Here is a 23,003-nt window from a genome sequence, read left to right on the forward strand (position 1 = left end):
AGAACTCCTAAGTGTTTTTTTAAGCCATTTTTAAACATTCACATCTGTTTTTGCTGTGCTTTTGTTTGTTTGTATGTTTCTTTGGGAGGGCTTTCCCAGTTTCTCTTCCAGCTAAGGCAGCCGGGTGCTTTCTTTGTGCTTTTCCTGGGAGGGAATTGTCATGGTTCCGCTCGAGTGGGCAGCCGAGCTCCACCACAGCCACTCTCTCACTCCCCCTCCTCAAAGAGGAATGGGGAGAAAATATGTGAAAAGGGCTCAAAGGTTGAGATAAGGATGAGAAAATCACTCAGTAATTATTGTAAGGGGCAAAACAGACTCAGCATAAGAAGACAGATAGTACGATATATTGCTCATTACTAACAAGCGAGAGAAGTGGGAAACAAAGGAAAGAAACCAAAACCACCTTCCCCCCCATCCACCCTCTTCTACCTCCTCCCCCTGAGCGGCACAGGGGAACAGGGGAATGGGGGTTATGGTCAGTCTACAGCGCTTTTTCTCTGCCGCTCCTTCTTGGTCACATATTAAACACATAAACACATATCTGGTTTGCCATATTTTGAGTGGCAAGCCACACCTCAAACATCCTCAAAAACTTCAGTTTTGCCCCAGGAAGAGGTGAAACCACATTACTGTGGCCCCCACTTTGCATGCAAACCTTTGCAAGCCAGCTCAGACAATAAAATGTTGTATTGGTGCTTTCAGCGTTACTGCAGTACATGCAGCATTACTCACCCCGGGGGCCTTAAACTCCTTCCACCGGCTTTCTTCAATAAAAGTAACAGAGGATTGCTTTCCTTTCGGTTTTGTTATCAGGAAAACATTTATAACCTGTGTTCAAGTGGCAGCCAGTGAGGTTTGAGTCACTTTACATATATTGGTCAAGAGAGGCATTCCTACTGCCACTGCTCTTCTGCAGGATCAGTAGGCTGAGCGATACTCCTCCTCTTGCTGTTAAGAAACACTTCCTGCACCAGCAGTAGCTACTCCTCTCGTACATTGAATTGCAGCACAAGCAAGGCATAAGACACCAGGAGTAGACACACTGCTCTTAGGGTAAGTCCACGTGTGAGCAGCAAAATTTGGGGCCGGCTGAGCAAGCAATGCTCGGCTAGGGGCTGCAATGGGGAGGGAAGGAGCAGACAGTCAGGAGGGGTTTCCATCTTCTTTCCTTCTTTTTTTTTTTTCTTTAAGAATTTTTATGTTCCTTTGCCCTCTCCCATTTTTCTACCCTCTATCTCTTTCTCGCTTTTCTTAATCTCTTATTCTCAAATTGGCAATTTGCAATGCCAAGGGGTGTCCAGGGCAGAAACCTTTGGCCATCTACCGATGGCTTTGCTGTCACATCTGCCCATTCAGAAATGGTTTCGTGCCCCTTCTCATAGGTGGTGGGCTGGGACCTATCCTGGCACATTCCCAATGAGATCTTGAGTGTCCGTGACACAGAAAGGAGGTGGGATGGGGATCCTACTCCAGCAGCCTTTGTCCTTCTTCCCCTATATTTTTTTGGGAGCTCCAAAACCTGGCTGGGCTCAGCCAGCTCGAAGCAGGTGATGGATTCAGCCCCGGCCCTAAAACCAGTGTGTTCCCCTTCCCAAGAAACAAACATGGTTGTGCTCACACTGCCCCAGGGGAGACCTTTCCGACGGGCAAAAATGCAGTGGGAAGAGGGGGAAAGCACCAAAATGTATCCCAAAGTGCCCCTTGATGCTGGAAATTGTGGGGAAGGCTGAGCCATATCCTCTATGCAACTAGCATAATGAGCTGTATCCTTTTTGAATCGATCTGAAAGGAACTCGTGGTGAGCTGGGGGTCGGCCTCTTATCACAGATAATTAACGATACGACTAGAGGAAATGGCCCCAAGTTGTACCAGGGGAGGTTCAGGTTGAAAATTTGGCGCTTGGTGCTCTGTCGGCCCCCCCCCCCCGGGGCTTGGTGCTCTGTCGGCCCCCCCCCCCCGGGGCTTGGTGCTCTGTCGGCCCCCCCCCCGCGCTTGGTGCTCTGTCCACCCCCTGCCGGCGCTTGGTGCTCTGTCGGCCGCCCCCGGCCGGCGCTTGGTGCTCTGTCGGCGCCCCCCCCGGCGCTTGGTGCTCTGTCGGCGCCCCCCCCGGCGCTTGGTGCTCTGTCGGCCCCCCCCCCGGCGCTTGGTGCTCTGTCGGCCCCCCCCTGGCGCTTGGTGCTCTGTCCGCTCCTTCCCTCCCCGCCGGTTGGTGGTGCTCTGTCCGCCCCCACCCGCCGGCTCTTGGTGCTCTGTCCGCCCCCTGCCGGCGCTTGGTGCTCTGTCGGCCCCCCCCCGTGTCGGCGCTTGGTGCTTTCTCCGCACCCTGCCGGCGCTTGGTGCTCTGTCCGCCCCTTGCCGGCACTTGGTGCTCTGTCGCCCCCCCCCCCGTGTCGGCGCTTGGAGCTTTCTCCGCACTCTGCCGGCTCTTGGTGCTCTGTCCACCCCCTGCCGGCGCTTGGTGCTTTCTCCGCACCCTGCCGGCGCTTGGTGCTCTGTCGGCCCCCTGCCGGCGCTTGGTGCTTTCTCCGCACCCCGCCGGCGGTTGGTGCTATGTCGGCCCCCCCCCGGTGCTTGCTGCTCTGTCGGCCCCTCCCCCGGCGCTTGGTGCTCTGTCCACCCCTTCGGCGCTTGGTGCTCTGTCGGCCCCCCCACCCGGCGCTTGGTGCTCTGTCGGCCCCCCCCTGGCGCTTGGTGCTCTGTCCACCCCCTGCCGGCGCTTGGTGCTCTGTCGGCCCCCGCCCCCGGCGCTTGCTTCTTTGTCCGCCCCCCCTCCCCGGCGCTTGCTGGTGCTCCGTCCGCCCCCCCCCCCCACGGCGTTTGGTACTCTGTCGGACACCCCCGCCGGCGCTTGGTGCTTTCTCCGCACCCTGCCGGCGCTTGGTGCTTTCTCCGCACCCTTCCGGCGCTTGGAGCTCTGTCCGCACCCTGCCGGCGCTTGGTGCTTTCTCCGCACCCTGCCGGCGCTTGGTGCTCTATCGGCCCCCCCCCGGTGCTTGCTGCTCTGTCGGCCCCCCCCCCGGCGCTTGGTGCTCTGTCCAATCTGCCGGCGCTTGGTGTTCTGTCGGCCCCCCCCCTGCCGGCGCTTGGTGCTTTCTCCGCACCCTGCCGGCTCTTCGTTCTCTGTCGGCCCTCTGCCGGCGCTTGGTGCTCTGTCCGCCCCCCCCCCGCCGGCGCTTTTTGCTTTCTCCGCACCCTGCCGGCGCTTGGTTCTCTGTCGGCCCCCCCCCCGTGCTTGCTGCTCTTTCGGCCCCCCCCCCGGCGCTTGGTGCTCTGTCCACCCCCCCGGCGCTTGGTTCTCTGTCAGCCCCCCCCCGCGGCGCTTGGTGCTCTGTCCGCCCCCTGCCGGCGCTTGGTGCTCTGTCGCCCCCCCCCCACCGTCGCTTGGGGCTCCGTCTGCCCCCTCCCCACCCCCGGTGCTTGGTGCTCTGTCCGCCCCCCACCGGCGCTTGGTGCTCCGTACGCCCCCCCCCCCTCGGCGCTTGGGGCTCTCGCTTGGTGCTCTGTCGGCCCTCCTCCTCCACCCCGGCGCTTCGGGCTTTTTTGAGGGGACAAAAGGATATTTTGAGTGGCAAACCAGACCTCAAATATCCTCAAAAGCTTCAGTTTTGCCCCAGGAAGAGTTGAGTCAAAGGCAAATTACCCCCAATTTGCATGCAAAATCTTTGCAAGCCAGCTCACACAAATACGTACTGGTGCTTTCAGGGTTAATGCAGCGTTACTCCTCCTGGGCACCTTAAGCTCCTCCCACTGCCGTTTTGCAATAAAAAGACGGCGGCGCGGGTGCCATCAGGAAAACCTTTTTTTTTACCCACGTTGAAGTTGCAGCCACTGAGGTTTTTCAGTTCGGAAGCCTTACTATTTAAGACAGGATTTGGTTAATATCTTCAGGTATTCCTACTGCAAGTGCTTCCGTATGATCACAGGCTGAGTGATACCACTCCCTCGCTGCTACATGACACTGTTGCAGGAGCAGGATAACACAAGCACCGTTCCTTCTCTCATTCCTTAAATTGGAGCAAAACCAAGAAGACACCAGGAGTAGACCCACTGCTCTTAGGGTGAGTCCATGTTGGAGCGGCAAAATTCGGGGCTGGCTGAGCAAGCAACGCTCGGCTAGGGACTGAAATGGGGAGGGAAGGAGCAGCCAGCCAGGGCAGGTTTCCATCTTTTTCCTTTATCCTCTCTCCTCTCGCTTTGCTCTCTCCCCCCCCTCCGCTTTGCTCCCCTCCCCTGGCGCTTGGTGCTCTGTCCGCCCCCCCCCTGCCAGCGCTTGGTGCTCTGTCGCCCCCCCCCCTGCCGGCGCCGTCCGCCCCCTGCCGGCGCTTGGTGCTCTGTCCGCCCCCTGCCGGCGCTTGGTGCTCTGTCCGCCCCCTGCCGGCGCTTGGTGCTCTGTCCGCCCCCTGCCGGCGCTTGGTGCTCTGTCCGGCCCCCCCGCACCCCCCGGCGCTTGGTGGTGCTCCGTCCGCCCCCCCCCCCCCACGGCGCTTGGTACTCTGTCGGACCCCCCCGCCGGCGCTTGGTCCTTTCTCCACACCCTGCCGGCGCTTGGTGCTCTGTCGGCCCCCCCCTGGCGCTTCGTGCTCTGTCAAACCCCTGCCGGCGCTTGGTGCTCTGTCCGCCCCCTGCCGGCGCTTGGTGCTCTGTCGCCCCCCCCCCACCGGCGCTTGGGGCTCCGTCCGCCCCCCCCACCCCCGGCGCTTGGTACTCTGTCGGCCCCCCCCCCGGCGCTTGGTACTCTGTCGGCCCCCCCCCCGGCGCTTGGTGCTCTGTCGGCCCCCCCCTGGCGCTTGGTGCTCTGTCTGCCCCCTGCCGGCTCTTGGTGCTCTGTCTGCCCCCTGCCGGCGCTTGGTGCTCTGTCGGCCCCCCCCCTGCCGGCGCTTGGTGCTCTGTCCAACCCCTGCCGGCGCTTGGTGCTTTGTTGGCCCCCCCCCTGCCGGCGCTTGGTGCTTTCTCCGCACCCTGCCGGCGCTTGGTGCTCTGTCCACACCCTGCCGGCGCTTGGTGCTCTGTCCGCACCCTGCCGGGGCTTGGTGCTTTCTCCGCACCCTGCCGGCGCTTGGTGCTCTGTCGGCCCCCCCCTGGCGCTTGGTGCTCTGTCCCTATCCTGCCGGCGCTTGGTTCTTTGTCCGCTCCCCCTCCCCGGCGCTTGGTGGTGCTCTGTCTGCCTCCTGCTGGCGGTTGGTGCTCTGTCTGCCTCCTGCCGGCGCTTGGTGTTCTGTCGGACCCCCCCGCCGGCGCTTGGTCCTTTCTCCGCCCCCTGCAGGCGCTTGGTGCTCTGTCCGCACCCCCTGCCGGCGCTTGGTGCTTTCTCCGCACCCTGCCGGCGCTTGGTGCTTTCTCCGCACCCTGCCGGCGCTTGGTGCTCTGTCGGCCCCCCCCTGGCGCTTGGTGCTCTGTCAAACCCCCGCCGGCGCTTGGTGCTCTGTCGCCCCTCCCCCCACCGGCGCTTGGGGCTCCGTCCGCACCCCCCCACCCCCGGCGCTTGGTACTCTGTCGGCCCCCCCCCCCGGCGCTTGGTGCTCTGTCGGCCCCCCCCTGGCGCTTGGTGCTCTGTCGGCCCCCCCCGTGCCGGCGCTTGGTGCTCTGTCTGCCCCCTGCCGGCGCTTGGTGCTCTGTCGGCCCCCCCCCTGCCGGCGCTTGGTGCTCTGTCCAACCCCTGCCGGCGCTTGGTGCTCTGTCCCTATCCTGCCGGCGCTTGGTTCTTTGTCCGCTCCCCCTCCCCGGCGCTTGGTGGTGCTCCGTCCGCCCCCCCCCCCCCACGGCGCTTGGTACTTTGTCGGACCCCCCCGCCGGCGCTTGGTGCTTTCTCCGCACCCTGCCGGCGCTTGGTGCTCTGTCCGCACCCTGCCGGCGCTTGGTGCCTTCTCCGCACCCTGCCGGCGCTTGGTGCTCTGTCGCCCCCCCCCCCACCGGCGCTTGGGGCTCCGTCCGCCCCCCCCACCCCCGGCGCTTGGTACTCTGTCGGCCCCCCCCCCGGCGCTTGGTGCTCTGTCGGCCCCCCCCTGGCGCTTGGTGCTCTGTCTGCCCCCTGCCGGCTCTTGGTGCTCTGTCTGCCCCCTGCCGGCGCTTGGTGCTCTGTCGGCCCCCCCCCTGCCGGCGCTTGGTGCTCTGTCCAACCCCTGCCGGCGCTTGGTGCTTTGTTGGCCCCCCCCCTGCCGGCGCTTGGTGCTTTCTCCGCACCCTGCCGGCGCTTGGTGCTCTGTCGGCCCCCCCCTGGCGCTTGGTGCTCTGTCCCTATCCTGCCGGCGCTTGGTTCTTTGTCCGCTCCCCCTCCCCGGCGCTTGGTGGTGCTCTGTCTGCCTCCTGCTGGCGGTTGGTGCTCTGTCTGCCTCCTGCCGGCGCTTGGTGTTCTTTCGGCCCCCCCCCGCCGGCGCTTGGTGCTCTGTCGGCCCCCCCCCCACCGGCGCTTGGGGCCCCGTCCGGCCCCCCCGCCTCCCCCGGCGCTTGGTTCTTTGTCCGCCCCCCCCCCCCTCCCCCCGGCGCTTGGTGGTGCTCTGTCCGCCCCCCCCCACCACGGCGCTTGGTACTTTGTCGGACCCCCCCGCCGGCGCTTGGTCCTTTCTCCGCCCCCTGCCGGCGCTTGGTGCTCTGTCCGCACCCCCTGCCGGCGCTTGGTGCTTTCTCCGCACCCTGCCGGCGCTTGGTGCTTTCTCCGCACCCTGCCGGCGCTTGGTGCTCTGTCGGCCCCCCCCTGGCGCTTGGTGCTCTGTCAAACCCCCTGCCGGCGCTTGGTGCTCTGTCCGCCCCCTGCCGGCGCTTGGTGCTCTGTCGCCCCTCCCCCCACCGGCGCTTGGGGCTCCGTCCGCACCCCCCCACCCCCGGCGCTTGGTACTCTGTCGGCCCCCCCTCCGGCGCTTGGTACTCTGTCGGCCCCCCCCCCCGGCGCTTGGTGCTCTGTCGGCCCCCCCCTGGCGCTTGGTGCTCTGTCGGCCCCCCCCCTGCCGGCGCTTGGTGCTCTGTCTGCCCCCTGCCGGCGCTTGGTGCTCTGTTGGCCCCCCCCCTGCCGGCGCTTGGTGCTCTGTCCAACCCCTGCCGGCGCTTGGTGCTCTGTCCAACCCCTGCCGGCGCTTGGTGCTTTGTTGGCCCCCCCACTGCCGGCGCTTGGTCCTTTCTCCGCACCCTGCCGGGGCTTGGTGCTTTCTCCGCACCCTGCCGGCGCTTGGTGCTCTGTCCGCCCCCCCCCCGGCGCTTGGTGCTCTGTCGGCCCCCCCCTGGCGCTTGGTGCTCTGTCCCTATCCTGCCGGCGCTTGGTTCTTTGTCCGCTCCCCCTCCCCGGCGCTTGGTGGTGCTCCGTCCGCCCCCCCCCCCCCACGGCGCTTGGTACTTTGTCGGACCCCCCCGCCGGCGCTTGGTGCTTTCTCCGCACCCTGCCGGCGCTTGGTGCTTTCTCCGCACCCTGCCGGCGCTTGGTGCTCTGTCCGCACCCTGCCGGCGCTTGGTGCCTTCTCCGCACCCTGCCGGCGCTTGGTGCTTTCTCCGCACCCTGCCGGCGCTTGGTGCTCTGTCGCCCCCCCCCCCACCGGCGCTTGGTGCTCCGTCCGCCCCCCCCACCCCCGGCGCTTGGTACTCTGTCGGCCCCCCCCCCGGCGCTTGGTACTCTGTCGGCCCCCCCCCCGGCGCTTGGTGCTCTGTCGGCCCCCCCCTGGCGCTTGGTGCTCTGTCTGCCCCCTGCCGGCTCTTGGTGCTCTGTCTGCCCCCTGCCGGCGCTTGGTGCTCTGTCGGCCCCCCCCCTGCCGGCGCTTGGTGCTCTGTCCAACCCCTGCCGGCGCTTGGTGCTTTGTTGGCCCCCCCCCTGCCGGCGCTTGGTGCTTTCTCCGCACCCTGCCGGGGCTTGGTGCTCTGTCCACACCCTGCCGGGGCTTGGTGCTCTGTCCGCACCCTGCCGGGGCTTGGTGCTTTCTCCGCACCCTGCCGGCGCTTGGTGCTCTGTCGGCCCCCCCCTGGCGCTTGGTGCTCTGTCCCTATCCTGCCGGCGCTTGGTTCTTTGTCCGCTCCCCCTCCCCGGCGCTTGGTGGTGCTCTGTCTGCCTCCTGCTGGCGGTTGGTGCTCTGTCTGCCTCCTGCCGGCGCTTGGTGTTCTGTCGGCCCCCCCCCGCCGGCGCTTGGTGCTCTGTCGGCCCCCCCCCCACCGGCGCTTGGGGCCCCGTCCGGCCCCCCCGCCCCCCCCGGCGCTTGGTTCTTTGTCCGCCCCCCCCCCCCTCCCCCCGGCGCTTGGTGGTGCTCCGTCCGCCCCCCCCCCCCACGGCGCTTGGTACTTTGTCGGACCCCCCCGCCGGCGCTTGGTCCTTTCTCCGCCCCCTGCAGGCGCTTGGTGCTCTGTCCGCACCCCCTGCCGGCGCTTGGTGCTCTGTCCGCACCCCCTGCCGGCGCTTGGTGCTTTCTCCGCACCCTGCCGGCGCTTGGTGCTTTCTCCGCACCCTGCCGGCGCTTGGTGCTCTGTCGGCCCCCCCCTGGCGCTTGGTGCTCTGTCAAACCCCCTGCCGGCGCTTGGTGCTCTGTCCGCCCCCTGCCGGCGCTTGGTGCTCTGTCGCCCCTCCCCCCACCGGCGCTTGGGGCTCCGTCCGCACCCCCCCACCCCCGGCGCTTGGTACTCTGTCGGCCCCCCCTCCGGCGCTTGGTACTCTGTCGGCCCCCCCCCCCCGGGGCTTGGTGCTCTGTCGGCCCCCCCCCCGCGCTTGGTGCTCTGTCCACCCCCTGCCGGCGCTTGGTGCTCTGTCGGCCGCCCCCGGCCGGCGCTTGGTGCTCTGTCGGCGCCCCCCCCGTCGCTTGGTGCTCTGTCGGCGCCCCCCCCGGCGCTTGGTGCTCTGTCGGCCCCCCCCCCGGCGCTTGGTGCTCTGTCGGCCCCCCCCTGGCGCTTGGTGCTCTGTCCGCTCCTTCCCTCCCCGCCGGTTGGTGGTGCTCTGTCCGCCCCCACCCGCCGGCTCTTGGTGCTCTGTCCGCCCCCTGCCGGCGCTTGGTGCTCTGTCGGCCCCCCCCCGTGTCGGCGCTTGGTGCTTTCTCCGCACCCTGCCGGCGCTTGGTGCTCTGTCCGCCCCTTGCCGGCACTTGGTGCTCTGTCGCCCCCCCCCCCGTGTCGGCGCTTGGAGCTTTCTCCGCACTCTGCCGGCTCTTGGTGCTCTGTCCACCCCCTGCCGGCGCTTGGTGCTTTCTCCGCACCCTGCCGGCGCTTGGTGCTCTGTCGGCCCCCTGCCGGCGCTTGGTGCTTTCTCCGCACCCCGCCGGCGGTTGGTGCTATGTCGGCCCCCCCCCGGTGCTTGCTGCTCTGTCGGCCCCTCCCCCGGCGCTTGGTGCTCTGTCCACCCCTTCGGCGCTTGGTGCTCTGTCGGCCCCCCCACCCGGCGCTTGGTGCTCTGTCGGCCCCCCCCTGGCGCTTGGTGCTCTGTCCACCCCCTGCCGGCGCTTGGTGCTCTGTCGGCCCCCGCCCCCGGCGCTTGCTTCTTTGTCCGCCCCCCCTCCCCGGCGCTTGCTGGTGCTCCGTCCGCCCCCCCCCCCCACGGCGTTTGGTACTCTGTCGGACACCCCCGCCGGCGCTTGGTGCTTTCTCCGCACCCTGCCGGCGCTTGGTGCTTTCTCCGCACCCTTCCGGCGCTTGGAGCTCTGTCCGCACCCTGCCGGCGCTTGGTGCTTTCTCCGCACCCTGCCGGCGCTTGGTGCTCTATCGGCCCCCCCCCGGTGCTTGCTGCTCTGTCGGCCCCCCCCCCGGCGCTTGGTGCTCTGTCCAATCTGCCGGCGCTTGGTGTTCTGTCGGCCCCCCCCCTGCCGGCGCTTGGTGCTTTCTCCGCACCCTGCCGGCTCTTCGTTCTCTGTCGGCCCTCTGCCGGCGCTTGGTGCTCTGTCCGCCCCCCCCCCGCCGGCGCTTTTTGCTTTCTCCGCACCCTGCCGGCGCTTGGTTCTCTGTCGGCCCCCCCCCCGTGCTTGCTGCTCTTTCGGCCCCCCCCCCGGCGCTTGGTGCTCTGTCCACCCCCCCGGCGCTTGGTTCTCTGTCAGCCCCCCCCCGCGGCGCTTGGTGCTCTGTCCGCCCCCTGCCGGCGCTTGGTGCTCTGTCGCCCCCCCCCCACCGTCGCTTGGGGCTCCGTCTGCCCCCTCCCCACCCCCGGTGCTTGGTGCTCTGTCCGCCCCCCACCGGCGCTTGGTGCTCCGTACGCCCCCCCCCCCTCGGCGCTTGGGGCTCTCGCTTGGTGCTCTGTCGGCCCTCCTCCTCCACCCCGGCGCTTCGGGCTTTTTTGAGGGGACAAAAGGATATTTTGAGTGGCAAACCAGACCTCAAATATCCTCAAAAGCTTCAGTTTTGCCCCAGGAAGAGTTGAGTCAAAGGCAAATTACCCCCAATTTGCATGCAAAATCTTTGCAAGCCAGCTCACACAAATACGTACTGGTGCTTTCAGGGTTAATGCAGCGTTACTCCTCCTGGGCACCTTAAGCTCCTCCCACTGCCGTTTTGCAATAAAAAGACGGCGGCGCGGGTGCCATCAGGAAAACCTTTTTTTTTACCCACGTTGAAGTTGCAGCCACTGAGGTTTTTCAGTTCGGAAGCCTTACTATTTAAGACAGGATTTGGTTAATATCTTCAGGTATTCCTACTGCAAGTGCTTCCGTATGATCACAGGCTGAGTGATACCACTCCCTCGCTGCTACATGACACTGTTGCAGGAGCAGGATAACACAAGCACCGTTCCTTCTCTCATTCCTTAAATTGGAGCAAAACCAAGAAGACACCAGGAGTAGACCCACTGCTCTTAGGGTGAGTCCATGTTGGAGCGGCAAAATTCGGGGCTGGCTGAGCAAGCAACGCTCGGCTAGGGACTGAAATGGGGAGGGAAGGAGCAGCCAGCCAGGGCAGGTTTCCATCTTTTTCCTTTATCCTCTCTCCTCTCGCTTTGCTCTCTCCCCCCCCTCCGCTTTGCTCCCCTCCCCTGGCGCTTGGTGCTCTGTCCGCCCCCCCCCTGCCAGCGCTTGGTGCTCTGTCGCCCCCCCCCCTGCCGGCGCCGTCCGCCCCCTGCCGGCGCTTGGTGCTCTGTCCGCCCCCTGCCGGCGCTTGGTGCTCTGTCCGCCCCCTGCCGGCGCTTGGTGCTCTGTCCGCCCCCTGCCGGCGCTTGGTGCTCTGTCCGGCCCCCCCGCCCCCCCCGGCGCTTGGTGGTGCTCCGTCCGCCCCCCCCCCCCCACGGCGCTTGGTACTCTGTCGGACCCCCCCGCCGGCGCTTGGTCCTTTCTCCACACCCTGCCGGCGCTTGGTGCTCTGTCGGCCCCCCCCTGGCGCTTCGTGCTCTGTCAAACCCCTGCCGGCGCTTGGTGCTCTGTCCGCCCCCTGCCGGCGCTTGGTGCTCTGTCGCCCCCCCCCCACCGGCGCTTGGGGCTCCGTCCGCCCCCCCCACCCCCGGCGCTTGGTACTCTGTCGGCCCCCCCCCCGGCGCTTGGTACTCTGTCGGCCCCCCCCCCGGCGCTTGGTGCTCTGTCGGCCCCCCCCTGGCGCTTGGTGCTCTGTCTGCCCCCTGCCGGCTCTTGGTGCTCTGTCTGCCCCCTGCCGGCGCTTGGTGCTCTGTCGGCCCCCCCCCTGCCGGCGCTTGGTGCTCTGTCCAACCCCTGCCGGCGCTTGGTGCTTTGTTGGCCCCCCCCCTGCCGGCGCTTGGTGCTTTCTCCGCACCCTGCCGGCGCTTGGTGCTCTGTCCACACCCTGCCGGCGCTTGGTGCTCTGTCCGCACCCTGCCGGGGCTTGGTGCTTTCTCCGCACCCTGCCGGCGCTTGGTGCTCTGTCGGCCCCCCCCTGGCGCTTGGTGCTCTGTCCCTATCCTGCCGGCGCTTGGTTCTTTGTCCGCTCCCCCTCCCCGGCGCTTGGTGGTGCTCTGTCTGCCTCCTGCTGGCGGTTGGTGCTCTGTCTGCCTCCTGCCGGCGCTTGGTGTTCTGTCGGACCCCCCCGCCGGCGCTTGGTCCTTTCTCCGCCCCCTGCAGGCGCTTGGTGCTCTGTCCGCACCCCCTGCCGGCGCTTGGTGCTTTCTCCGCACCCTGCCGGCGCTTGGTGCTTTCTCCGCACCCTGCCGGCGCTTGGTGCTTTCTCCGCACCCTGCCGGCGCTTGGTGCTCTGTCGGCCCCCCCCTGGCGCTTGGTGCTCTGTCAAACCCCCGCCGGCGCTTGGTGCTCTGTCGCCCCTCCCCCCACCGGCGCTTGGGGCTCCGTCCGCACCCCCCCACCCCCGGCGCTTGGTACTCTGTCGGCCCCCCCCCCCGGCGCTTGGTGCTCTGTCGGCCCCCCCCTGGCGCTTGGTGCTCTGTCGGCCCCCCCCGTGCCGGCGCTTGGTGCTCTGTCTGCCCCCTGCCGGCGCTTGGTGCTCTGTCGGCCCCCCCCCTGCCGGCGCTTGGTGCTCTGTCCAACCCCTGCCGGCGCTTGGTGCTCTGTCCAACCCCTGCCGGCGCTTGGTGCTTTGTTGGCCCCCCCACTGCCGGCGCTTGGTGCTTTCTCCGCACCCTGCCGGGGCTTGGTGCTTTCTCCGCACCCTGCCGGCGCTTGGTGCTCTGTCCGCCCCCCCCCCGGCGCTTGGTGCTCTGTCGGCCCCCCCCTGGCGCTTGGTGCTCTGTCCCTATCCTGCCGGCGCTTGGTTCTTTGTCCGCTCCCCCTCCCCGGCGCTTGGTGGTGCTCCGTCCGCCCCCCCCCCCCCACGGCGCTTGGTACTTTGTCGGACCCCCCCGCCGGCGCTTGGTGCTTTCTCCGCACCCTGCCGGCGCTTGGTGCTTTCTCCGCACCCTGCCGGCGCTTGGTGCTCTGTCCGCACCCTGCCGGCGCTTGGTGCCTTCTCCGCACCCTGCCGGCGCTTGGTGCTTTCTCCGCACCCTGCCGGCGCTTGGTGCTCTGTCGCCCCCCCCCCCACCGGCGCTTGGTGCTCCGTCCGCCCCCCCCACCCCCGGCGCTTGGTACTCTGTCGGCCCCCCCCCCGGCGCTTGGTACTCTGTCGGCCCCCCCCCCGGCGCTTGGTGCTCTGTCGGCCCCCCCCTGGCGCTTGGTGCTCTGTCTGCCCCCTGCCGGCTCTTGGTGCTCTGTCTGCCCCCTGCCGGCGCTTGGTGCTCTGTCGGCCCCCCCCCTGCCGGCGCTTGGTGCTCTGTCCAACCCCTGCCGGCGCTTGGTGCTTTGTTGGCCCCCCCCCTGCCGGCGCTTGGTGCTTTCTCCGCACCCTGCCGGGGCTTGGTGCTCTGTCCACACCCTGCCGGCGCTTGGTGCTCTGTCCGCACCCTGCCGGGGCTTGGTGCTTTCTCCGCACCCTGCCGGCGCTTGGTGCTCTGTCGGCCCCCCCCTGGCGCTTGGTGCTCTGTCCCTATCCTGCCGGCGCTTGGTTCTTTGTCCGCTCCCCCTCCCCGGCGCTTGGTGGTGCTCTGTCTGCCTCCTGCTGGCGGTTGGTGCTCTGTCTGCCTCCTGCCGGCGCTTGGTGTTCTGTCGGCCCCCCCCCGCCGGCGCTTGGTGCTCTGTCGGCCCCCCCCCCACCGGCGCTTGGGGCCCCGTCCGGCCCCCCCGCCCCCCCCGGCGCTTGGTTCTTTGTCGGACTCCCCCGCCGGCGCTTGGTCCTTTCTCCGCCCCCTGCAGGCGCTTGGTGCTCTGTCCGCACCCCCTGCCGGCGCTTGGTGCTCTGTCCGCACCCCCTGCCGGCGCTTGGTGCTCTGTCAAACCCCCTGCCGGCGCTTGGTGCTCTGTCCGCCCCCTGCCGGCGCTTGGTGCTCTGTCGCCCCTCCCCCCACCGGCGCTTGGGGCTCCGTCCGCACCCCCCCACCCCCGGCGCTTGGTACTCTGTCGGCCCCCCCTCCGGCGCTTGGTACTCTGTCGGCCCCCCCCCCCGGCGCTTGGTGCTCTGTCGGCCCCCCCCTGGCGCTTGGTGCTCTGTCGGCCCCCCCCCTGCCGGCGCTTGGTGCTCTGTCTGCCCCCTGCCGGCGCTTGGTGCTCTGTCGGCCCCCCCCCTGCCGGCGCTTGGTGCTCTGTCCAACCCCTGCCGGCGCTTGGTGCTCTGTCCAACCCCTGCCGGCGCTTGGTGCTTTGTTGGCCCCCCCACTGCCGGCGCTTGGTCCTTTCTCCGCACCCTGCCGGGGCTTGGTGCTTTCTCCGCACCCTGCCGGCGCTTGGTGCTCTGTCCGCCGCCCCCCCGGCGCTTGGTGCTCTGTCGGCCCCCCCCTGGCGCTTGGTGCTCTGTCCCTATCCTGCCGGCGCTTGGTTCTTTGTCCGCTCCCCCTCCCCGGCGCTTGGTGGTGCTCCGTCCGCCCCCCCCCCCCCACGGCGCTTGGTACTTTGTCGGACCCCCCCGCCGACGCTTGGTGCTCTGTCCGCACCCTGCCGGCGCTTGGTGCTCTGTCCGCACCCTGACGGCGCTTGGTGCCTTCTCCGCACCCTGCCGGCGCTTGGTGCTTTCTCCGCACCCTGCCGGCGCTTGGTGCTCTGTCGGCCCCCCCCTGGCGCTTGGTGCTCTGTCAAACCCCCTGCCGGCTCTTGGTGCTCTGTCTGCCCCTTGCCGGCGCTTGGTGCTCTGTCGGCCCCCCTGCCGGCGCTTGGTGCTTTCTCCGCACCCTGCGGGCGCTTGGTGCTTTCTCCGCACCCTACCGGCACTTGGTGCTTTCTCCGCACCCTGCGGGCGCTTGGTGCTTTCTCCACACCCTACCGGCGCTTGGTGCTTTCTCCGCACCCTGCCGGCGCTCGGTGCTGTCTCCGCCCCCTGCCGGCGCTTGGTGCTTTCTCCGCACCCTGCCGGCGCTTGGTGCTCTGTCCGCACCCTTCCGGCGCTTGGTGCTTTCTCCGCACCCTGCCGGAGCTTGGTGCTCTGTCCGCCCCGTGCCGGCGCTTGGTGCTCTGTCGGCCCCCCCCCCACCGGCGCTTGGGGCTCCGTCTGGCCCCCCCGCCCCCCCCGGCGCTTGGTTCTTTGTCCGCCCCCCCCCGGCGCTTGTCGGTGCTCCGTCCGCCCCCCCCCCCCACGGCGCTTGGTACTCTGTCGGACCCCCCCGCCGGCGCTTGGTCCTTTCTCCGCACCCTGCCGGCGCTTGGTGATCTATCCAACCCCTGCCGGCTCTTGGTGATCTGTCGGCCCCCCCCCTGCCGGCGCTCGGTGCTCTGTCTGCCCCCTGCCGGCGCTTGGTGCTCTGTCGCCCCTCCCCCCACCGGCGCTTGGGGCTCCGTCCGCACCCCCCCCCCCCCGGCGCTTGGTACTCTGTCGGCCCCCCCCCCGGCGCTTGGTACTCTGTCGGCCCCCCCCCCCGGCGCTTGGTGCTCTGTCGGCCCCCCCCTGGCGCTTGGTGCTCTGTCAAACCCCCTGCCGGCTCTTGGTGCTCTGCCTGCCCCCTGCCGGCGCTTGGTGCTCTGTCGGCCCCCCCCCTGCCGGCGCTTGGTGCTCTGTCCAACCCCTGCCGGCGCTTGGTGCTCTGTCCAACCCCTGCCGGCGCTTGGTGCTTTGTTGGCCCCCCCACTGCCGGCGCTTGGTGCTTTCTCCGCACCCTGCTGGCGCTTGGTGCTCTGTCCACACCCTGCCGGGGCTTGGTGCTTTCTCCGCACCCTGCCGGGGCTTGGTGCTTTCTCCGCACCCTGCCGGCACTTGGTGCTCTGTCCGCCCCCCCCCCGGCGCTTGGTGCTCTGTCGGCCCCCCCCTGGCGCTTGGTGCTCTGTCCCTATCCTGCTGGCGCTTGGTTCTTTGTCCGCTCCCCCTCCCCGGCGCTTGGTGGTGCTCCGTCCGCCCCCCCCCCCCCCCACGGCGCTTGGTACTTTGTCGGACCCCCCCGCCGGCGCTTGGTGCTTTCTCCGCACCCTGCCGGCGCTTGGTGCTCTGTCGGCCCCCCCCTGGCGCTTGGTGCTCTGTCAAAACCCCTGCCGGCTCTTGGTGCTCTGTCTGCCCCTTGCCGGCGCTTGGTGCTCTGTCGGCCCCCCTGCCGGCGCTTGGTGCTTTCTCCGCCCCCTGCCGGCCCTTGGTGCTTTCTCCGCCCCCTGCCGGCACTTGGTGCTCTGTCCGCACCCTTCCGGTGCTTGGTGCTTTCTCCGCACCCTGCCGGAGCTTGGTGCTCTGTCCGCCCTGTGCCGGCGCTTGGTGCTCTGTCGGCCCCCCCCCCTCCGGCGCTTGGGGCTCCGTCCGGCCCCCCCGCCCCCCCCGGCGCTTGGTTCTTTGTCCGCCCCCCCCCGGCGCTTGGCGGTGCTCCGTCCGCCCCCCCCCCCACGGCGCTTGGTACTCTGTCGGACCCCCCCGCCGGCGCTTGGTCCTTTCTCCGCACCCTGCCGGCGCTTGGTGATCTATCCAACCCCTGCCGGCTCTTGGTGCTCTGTCGGCCCCCCCCCTGCCGGCGCTCGGTGCTCTGTCTGCCCCCTGCCGGCGCTTGATGCTCTGTCCAACCCCTGCCGGCGCTTGGTGCTTTGTTGGCGCCCCCCCTGCCGGCGCTTGGTGCTCTCTCCGCCCCCTGCCGGCGCTTGGTGCTCTCTCCGCCCCCTGCCGGCGCTTGGTGCTCTGTCCGCACCCTGCCGGCGCTTGGTGCTTTGTTGGCCCCCCCCCTGCCGGCGCTTGGTGCTTTCTCCGCACCCTGCCGGCGCTTGGTGCTCTGTCCACACCCTGCCGGCGCTTGGTGCTCTGTCCGCACCCTGCCGGGGCTTGGTGCTTTCTCCGCACCCTGCCGGCGCTTGGTGCTCTGTCCAACCCCTGCCGGCGCTTGGTGCTTTGTTGGCCCCCCCCCTGCCGGCGCTTGGTGCTTTCTCCGCACCCTGCCGGCGCTTGGTGCTCTGTCCACACCCTGCCGGCGCTTGGTGCTCTGTCCGCACCCTGCCGGGGCTTGGTGCTTTCTCCGCACCCTGCCGGCGCTTGGTGCTCTGTCGGCCCCCCCCTGGCGCTTGGTGCTCTGTCCCTATCCTGCCGGCGCTTGGTTCTTTGTCCGCTCCCCCTCCCCGGCGCTTGGTGGTGCTCTGTCTGCCTCCTGCTGGCGGTTGGTGCTCTGTCTGACTCCTGCCGGCGCTTGGTGTTCTGTCGGCCCCCCCCCGCCGGCGCTTGGTGCTCTGTCGGCCCCCCCCCCACCGGCGCTTGGGGCCCCGTCCGGCCCCCCCGCCCCCCCCGGCGCTTGGTTCTTTGTCCGCCCCCCCCCCCCTCCCCCCGGCGCTTGGTGGTGCTCCGTCCGCCCCCCCCCCCCACGGCGCTTGGTACTTTGTCGGACCCCCCCGCCGGCGCTTGGTGCTTTCTCCGCACCCTGCCGGCGCTTGGTGCTCTGTCCGCACCCTGCCGGCGCTTGGTGCTTTCTCCGCACCCTGCCGGCGCTTGGTGCTCTGTCCGCACCCTGCCGGCGCTTGGTGCTTTCTCCGCACCCTACCGGCCCTTGGTGCTTTCTCCGCACCCTGCCGGCGCTTGGTGCTCTGTCCGCACCCTGCGGGCGCTTGGTGCTTTCTCCGCACCCTACCGGCACTTGGTGCTTTCTCCGCACCCTGCGGGCGCTTGGTGCTTTCTCCGCACCCTACCGGCCCTTGGTGCTTTCTCCGCACCCTGCCGGCGCTTGGTGCTTTCTCCGCCCCCTGCCGGCGCTTGGTGCTCTGTCCGCCCCCTGCCGGCACTTGGTGCTTTCTCCGCACCCTTCCGGTGCTTGGTGCTTTCTCCGCACCCTGCCGGAGCTTGGTGCTCTGTCCGCCCCGTGCCGGCGCTTGGTGCTCTGTCGGCCCCCCCCCCTCCGGCGCTTGGGGCTCCGTCTGGCCCCCCCGCCCCCCCCGGCGCTTGGTTCTTTGTCCGCCCCCCCCCGGCGCTTGGCGGTGCTCCGTCCGCCCCCCCCCCCACGGCGCTTGGTACTCTGTCGGACCCCCCCGCCGGCGCTTGGTCCTTTCTCCGCACCCTGCCGGCGCTTGGTGATCTATCCAACCCCTGCCGGCTCTTGGTGATCTGTCGGCCCCCCCCCTGCCGGCGCTCGGTGCTCTGTCCAACCCCTGCCGGCGCTTGGTGCTTTGTTGGCGCCCCCCCTGCCGGCGCCTGGTTCTCTCTCCGCCCCCTGCCGGCGCTTGGTGCTCTGTCCGCACCCTGCCGGCGCTTGGTGCTTTCTCCGCACCCTGCCGGCGCTTGGTGCTCTGTCCGCCCCCCCCCCGGCGCTTGGTGCTCTGTCCGCCCCCTGCCGGCGCTTGGTGCTCTGTCGGCCCCCCCCTGGCGCTTGGTGCTCTGTCCCTATCCTGCTGGCGCTTGGTTCTTTGTCCGCTCCCCCTCCCCGGCGCTTGGTGGTGCTCTGTCCAATCCCTGCCGGCGCTTGGTGCTCTGTCTGCCTCCTGCCGGCGCTTGGTGTTCTGTCGGCCCCCCCCCACCGGCGCTTGGTGCTCTGTCGGCCCCCCCCCCCACCGGCGCTTGGGGCCCCGTCCGGCCCCCCCGCCCCCCCCGGCGCTTGGTTCTTTGTCCGCCCCCCCCCCCTCCCCCCGGCGCTTGGTGGTGCTCCGTCCGCCCCCCCCCCCCCCCACGGCGCTTGGTACTTTGTCGGACCCCCCCGCCGGCGCTTGGTCCTTTCTCCGCACCCTGCCGGCGCTTGGTGCTCTGTCCGCACCCTGCCGGCGCTTGGTGCTTTCTCCGCACCCTGCCGGCGCTTGGTGCTTTCTCCGCACCCTGCCGGCGCTTGGTGCTCTGTCCGCACCCTGCCGGCGCTTGGTGCTCCGTACGCCCCCCCCCCCCCGCCGGCGCTTGGTGCTCTGTCGGCCCCTCCCCGCGCTTGGTGCTCCGTACGCCCCCCCGGCGCTTGGTGCTTTGTCCGCCTGCTCTCACCCCGGCGCTGGGTGGTGCTCCGTCCGCCCCCCCCCCTCCCCAGCGCTTGGTGGTGCTCCGCCCCCCCCCCCCCCCCCCGGCACTTGGTGCTCTGTCGGCCCCCCCCCCCCCCTAGCGCTTGGGGCTCTCTCCGCCCCCCCCCGCCCCCCCCCGGGCGCTTTGCACTCTCCCCTTTCCTTTTTTTCAAGTTTTTTTTAAATTAATTTTTACGCTCCCACCGCCTCCTTCTGCTCCCTTGCCTTGGTTCTGCTTTTCTCCGAGATTTTTGGATTTCTTGATCAGTACTGTGCAGATTGATCTCTTTGATGCCTGAATGGTTTCACACTTCCACACTGCCCTACACCACTCATGTGTTTCTGTGATTAGAGCCAAAAAAAAAACCTCATTGCCCAAATTCTTCCTTTTCATTTGGTTTTATTGAAGCTTCTATGACCACATAGGGCGTGTAAATCTTCTTACAAATGTTTAGAACTCCTAGCGTGTTTGTTTGTTTGTTTGTTTTAAGATATTTTAAAACATTTCACGCTTTTTTTTTCTCCTGTTTATTTCTTTGGGAGGGCTTTCCCAGTCTTTCTTCTAATCTTCTAGCTAAGGCAGCTGGCTGCTTTTTTTTTTTCTTCTTTTTTTCTGGGAAGGAATTAAAGAAGAATAAAGTTGAAAAGAAGCAAAAAATAGTATTAATCGGTATAATTAATAATCTGGGTGGAGCTGCAGCAAAAAAGCAGACAAGGGAGGGAAGAGGGATGACACCTGGGTACAAGCTAGTAGCATCGCTAGTCGGTCGAGGGAAGTGATTGTCCCAATCTACTCTGTGCTGGTACAGCTTCGCCTCGAGTACTGTGTGCAGCTCTCATCGCAGTCTACAACTTCCTCATGAGGGGAAGTGGAGAGGCAGGTGACCTGTTCTCCGTAATCACCAGTGATAGGACCCGCGGGAACGGCGTTAAGCTGAGGCAGGGGAAGTTCAGGCTGGACATCACAAAGAGGTTCTCCACCGAGAGGGTGGTTGCAGACTGGAGCAGGCTCCCCAGTGTGCAAGCCAAATATGAAGCCAAGCCAGGCTTTGTCATACGGAGTCTGGGGTACATGCAGCCCACTCATATTACCACTATTTATGCCCCCCCCGCCAAATTCAATCCTAAAACTTCTTTGAAAACACTATTTCGCAGTATGTAGCCCAGCACTGAATGTTCCTCCTGCAAGTTTTTCCAGCGTCCTGCTGTATTTCCTCAAAACCAAAAGTTTTCTCCTCCTTAGGAGCTTATTCCTAGATGTTTGGTTTTCTAATAATCCCCTCATCCATGTGGACAAAGCTCTACCTTGGTGATTATTTTCCAACAATAGTACCAAGATCTGTGGCGCAAGCGCTGCTCTGTTTGAACAGCAGCCATCATGCTGTTCTATACTCAGAAAATATTGCAGGGGGAACTGAGATAAGGGCTGGCTGTGAACCAAGAATGTCAGCACAAGCAGCGGCTGGCTTATTTCCTTGATTTTTTTCAAATTCAGCTTCTTGCTGGGCTGGAGACTGTTTGGGGAGGGTGTCATGTCACACATCTCAACTCCCTTTGAGCTTTGAGTGCTGATAGGCAATACATTTCTTTTAATTTCTTTCAATATTTCATGTCAATATAAACTTCTGTCTTTCTATTTTCTCTTTCTCCTTTTCCTTCTCTTTTTTACTTCTTTCTTTCTTCATTTTTTTTTCTTCTATCTCCTTCAACCTTTCTCCCATCCTTTCACCCTTCCTCCATTCCCCTCCATCAGACCACAAGCCCTCTCCCCAACCACGGTTTCCCCATGTCCCCTCCAGATCCCCACAAGTCCTCAGACCCGGGGGGCTTTGCTGGCACCCCAACACTCAACCCTCTTCTTGCTATTGCATCATGCTCCAGCAGTTGTTGCCAGAGAACAAGACAGGTGGATGTGATCAATGAATCCTGATACTTCCTTGACGGCCATGGAGAAAGAAGGCTGTGAAAATACTCACCCCGAGCAAGAAGTGCTGAACCCTCCAAGAGATGAAGAAAATCAATATAAATGGGGTAATGCTGGGGGAAAGTGAGATCTGGCTCAGGTGGGGCACTGGTGGGATGGGCACCAGCCAGGGTGTTTTGGTGGGGGGACACAGACTCTGAATTTTACCATGTAGCCACCTCTTAATCACCTGGAGGACCTCAAAGAAGGGAGCTCCTATCCCAAGGGGGAGGCTTATAGGATCAACCATGGATCCAGCAGAAAAAGGGCAAATGGGGGGTGGAAAGACCCAGCCCACATCTCCTGCTCTCTTCTCCACCAGAATCCAGCCCCCATTGGATGGGAAGGAAATGTCATCGTGTACAACAGCTCCTGGCTCCGCTGTGTGTGTTGCTGATTGTCCTTGTCCTCGCTCTGCTGGTGGCCTTGATTGGTGAGTCCCACTGGAGCATCCCCACGGCAGGGAGATGGGCCAGGGAGCTGTTTCAGGGGTGGAGTGGGGAATTCCAGGATTTTCCTAGCAGGATGAGAGGCCCCCCAAGCATAGCACTGAACCTGTTTCATGGGCACGCCCTTTTGTCCCCTCAACCAGGCTCTACTCAGCCTTTCCAAGTGGATGCCCCACCTTGGCGCATCCCAGCCCCCCTACATTTGCTGGAGGGGAATACATATAGTTTAAAAAATGTTATTTTTCTACCTTTTTTTGTTTTTGTTTTTTTGTTTTTTGTTTTTTGTTTTTTTGTGGCTATCCATGCATCTCACCTGCTTGGTTTTCTCCTTCTACAGTTGTGTGTCTGCAGTCTCGCTCATCACATCCCCAATTCTCCCACGTGTGCCCAGACAAATGGATCGGCTTCCAAAGCAAGTGCTACTATTTCTCAGGAAATACAAGTGACTGGAACACCAGCTTGGAGAAGTGCAAGGCCTTGGAAGCCTCCCTGACCTCCATAGACAGCCTGGAGGAACTGGTGAGAACTGGGCACAAGCCCCAGCGCCGGTTCTGGTGTGGAATATGTGTGGGACTAGACTAAAATCCCGTTTCCCCCCCAAATTTCACCCACTGCCAAAGCCAGGAGAAGATGCCCTGGGGAAAGCACCAGCCTGGGCTGGGGAATGAGCAATATCACATTATTTTCTCCAAAACTCCCTCCCTGCGTCCAGATGGGTGCTGTCCTGAGCTTTGTCCTCAAGGGGCTTCTTTTTTTCTGTTTAACTGTAGGATTGTAGAATGTAATCACCTTCCTATTGCAGGGTGCTCTGCAGGCTGGAGGCAGAACCTGGCTGAGTTTTGTTTTGGGAAGATGGGATCACCTAAAACCCGATTTACTTTATTTCATTTTTTTTTCTCCTCTAAAGGCATTCATCAGGCACTGCAAGGGCCAAGGAAACCACTGGTTCGGGCTGCACAAGGAAGTCAATGGACAGTGGAGGTGGACCAACGGCACAGCCTTCAACAACGGGTCAGTCCCTCTGCCTGCTGGGGTTAGGTGCTTTGGGTTGGCAATTAGGCCAGGAGTTCTTATAGGGTCTGGGATGGCCTCTTTTGGGATGGGGACAATCTCCTGCCACCGCACCGCTGGTTCTTCACAGGAGGCTTGGTGTGGACTAAGGATGCCGAGCTCTGAACCCCTATTAAACCTTGAACACTGCCCCTTGTGACCTTCCCAGGAGAGGAAACCCCATCTTTCCTTCCAGTTTTTAGGGTAGTTTTCCTACTTTCTTCCCTTCTGCTCACTCCTGAGTGTGTCTGCATTGCAGGTTTGAGGTGCGGGGAGGTGGCCCTTGTGCATACCTAAACCAGGAGATCAGCTCAGCCCTCTGCCACACGGAGAAATACTGGATCTGCAGCAGGCCCAACAACTACGTCCTCTGGAGGCAAAAGATTTACCCTGAGTAAAAGATCCCGTAAACATAAAGCTCATGATAGTGACAGAAAAATGGTAAATCTTATTTAGGTCTGCTTCTTTGCTACAACAGTATTGCTGAGTGTCCTTTCTGCTCAGATTCATGCAGGCTCTGTCAATCTTTTGTACTGAAGTCAGCAACATTCCTGTTTCTCTCTCTGCTTCTGCAGCAGAAAGTCATGTTTTATTTTTTTTCTACATTTGCATAACGGCATGTTTGTAGTAACGAATTTGAAACCTGTAAATCTGATGTGCTATGGAAATATGCTGTTATGCTATTCTATTTTGCACTTCCCATTGGAAGGAGGACAAGGAACGATTGGAACAGATAATGTCTGGATGTGTGTATCTGGATGGATTTTTTAATAAAAAAAATAAAAATTGGAAGCTAATTGAAACAGAGCCTACACTAAT

At 65.1% G+C, this 23,003-nt stretch overlaps 1 protein-coding gene and 1 long non-coding RNA gene across 6 annotated transcripts in view; both read left to right on the top strand.

Annotated features, from left to right (window-relative positions):
* Positions 1-23,003, top strand: part of LOC139998945 (uncharacterized) — a 32,196-nt gene that overhangs the window by 684 nt on the left and 8,509 nt on the right. The window lies entirely within an intron of this gene.
* Positions 1,011-22,996, top strand: LOC139998919 (C-type lectin domain family 2 member B-like). Of its 5 annotated transcripts, XM_072024989.1 has the most exons (7): positions 3,567-4,058; positions 10,571-10,740; positions 20,607-20,753; positions 21,008-21,118; positions 21,472-21,653; positions 22,042-22,145; positions 22,444-22,996. In XM_072024989.1, exons 3-7 carry the CDS (start codon positions 20,642-20,644, stop codon positions 22,580-22,582), a joined length of 648 nt encoding a protein of 215 aa, XP_071881090.1. In that variant the 5' UTR covers positions 3,567-4,058; positions 10,571-10,740; positions 20,607-20,641; the 3' UTR covers positions 22,583-22,996. The 5 variants fall into 5 exon arrangements, with proteins under 5 accessions (XP_071881095.1, XP_071881090.1, XP_071881091.1 ...); XM_072024994.1 differs by lacking the exons at positions 3,567-4,058; positions 10,571-10,740 and adding an exon at positions 1,011-1,053; XM_072024990.1 differs by lacking the exon at positions 3,567-4,058 and having other exon boundaries at positions 10,249-10,740; positions 20,522-20,753.

This window comes from Anas platyrhynchos, chromosome 17 (genome assembly GCF_047663525.1).
Source record: "Anas platyrhynchos isolate ZD024472 breed Pekin duck chromosome 17, IASCAAS_PekinDuck_T2T, whole genome shotgun sequence".
Classification (NCBI taxonomy): domain Eukaryota; kingdom Metazoa; phylum Chordata; class Aves; order Anseriformes; family Anatidae; genus Anas; species Anas platyrhynchos.